At 43.6% G+C, this 1,449-nt stretch overlaps 1 protein-coding gene across 1 annotated transcript in view; it reads left to right on the forward strand.

Moving 5' to 3' along the window:
• Positions 1–1,449, forward strand: part of HECTD4 (HECT domain containing E3 ubiquitin protein ligase 4) — a gene marked incomplete at its 3' end in the record, with an annotated part of 43,777 nt that overhangs the window by 24,634 nt on the left and 17,694 nt on the right. Inside the window, exons 23-26 of the mRNA XM_010134547.1 lie at positions 25–188; positions 542–775; positions 983–1,175; positions 1,338–1,442. Coding sequence (XP_010132849.1) covers positions 25–188; positions 542–775; positions 983–1,175; positions 1,338–1,442 — 696 coding nt within the window. The remainder of the gene's footprint in view (positions 1–24; positions 189–541; positions 776–982; positions 1,176–1,337; positions 1,443–1,449) is intronic.

Consider the following 1,449-nt stretch of genomic DNA (forward strand, 5'->3'; position numbering starts at 1 on the left):
AACTGACCGCTCTGCCTGCTGCAGGAGTCTTCAGAGGACGTGTCGGGAGGCTTGCCCTTCCTGGTGGACCTGGCGCTCGGCCTTTCCGTGTTAGCTTGTTCTATGCTGCGAATATTATACAACGGACCAGAAATTACCAAAGATGAAGAAACCTGTCAGGAGCTCTTAAGATCTAAGCTACTACAAAGGTAAAGAAGCGGTTTTGATGAGAGTTCCCATGTGGTGGGGTTTTTTTCTGAGGGAAAAAAAACTTAGCAGTTGTGATCAAGTTGTGATCAAGTCTTGTGTTTTGATAGTTTTTCCGGCAGTTTGATCAGCAGTTCTTGTTGCCCTAAAACTAAGGGGATGTCCTGTAGAACAGAGGTTTTCTTTCAAGCAGAGGAGGATCGGGCTGTGCTTGGTACAAGCCACGCTTCATACATAGTCTGTCTCTGTAACGTGGTGTTGAGTAATGTGTCTTTCAGAGTGACAGGGGGAGAGTTAGGGGGGAAAAAAACCCAGTCCTTTTCATCTGTTGTTTTGGTTTGGTTTATTTTCCCAGGTGCCAGTGGCAGGTGGAGGCTAATGGTGTAATATCTCCAGCCCTCACACCAAGTCCTTCTCCGTTACCTCTTACTATCGATGAAGATCGAGAATTTACATACCCCTCTGATGTCCTAGTACCTCCCGTTGGACACTATTTTGATCTGCCGAGGATCAGGCTGCCTCCAGGGATCATGATAAAACTCAGGGAAATTTCTGGACGTGCTCGGCCTCAGTTTAGACCTAGTATAAAGTAGGTGGACATTGTTCCGCTCTAAGGTGATGTTTATTGTTTGAAATGTTTGGTGGCAAAGTAAGGGAGCTAAAAAAGCAACTGTGAGGGTTCCGCGTGCCTGTCGTGTGATCGTCTTCATTTCATACTGTATATGTGCTTGTGCACGAATTGTAAATAGAATTGTCAAAGTTTATCTGTTGTTCTTGCTTTTACCTGTAACCCTAGGGAAGTGATCCAGCCAGAGGTAATGGAGGAGATGGTGGTTTCGTGTGTGATAAAACATCTGAATTTGGTTGATGCGCTCCAGTCCCTGATAAATTTCCAGTATCAGGAAGAACATGCAGAAGAATATGATTTACTATGTAAAATTATGGGAGAGACCTTTAAGAAACTAAATGCCATGGAGAGACAATTGCAGGTAAAAATAGAATTACATTAAAAAACCATAAGGGTTTGGTTTTTTTTGAGCATAAAGGGATGTTAACAGCCTTTTAGAAACAGAAATACGAAATGTACTCAGATTTCTTCTTCTAAGAGCTGTTCTTCAGATGAACAGCTGCAGGTTTTGTGTCTCCATTAGAGTGTGGCCGAGCTGGAGCAGAAATGGCAGAACGAGGTGGATGACGCCATGCATGGGAAACTGGAGAACAATGTCCCGTTCTTTTATGATTATCATTTCAATGAGGTGAGCG

This window comes from Buceros rhinoceros, unplaced genomic scaffold (genome assembly GCF_000710305.1).
Source record: "Buceros rhinoceros silvestris isolate BGI_N320 unplaced genomic scaffold, ASM71030v1 scaffold9424, whole genome shotgun sequence".
Classification (NCBI taxonomy): domain Eukaryota; kingdom Metazoa; phylum Chordata; class Aves; order Bucerotiformes; family Bucerotidae; genus Buceros; species Buceros rhinoceros.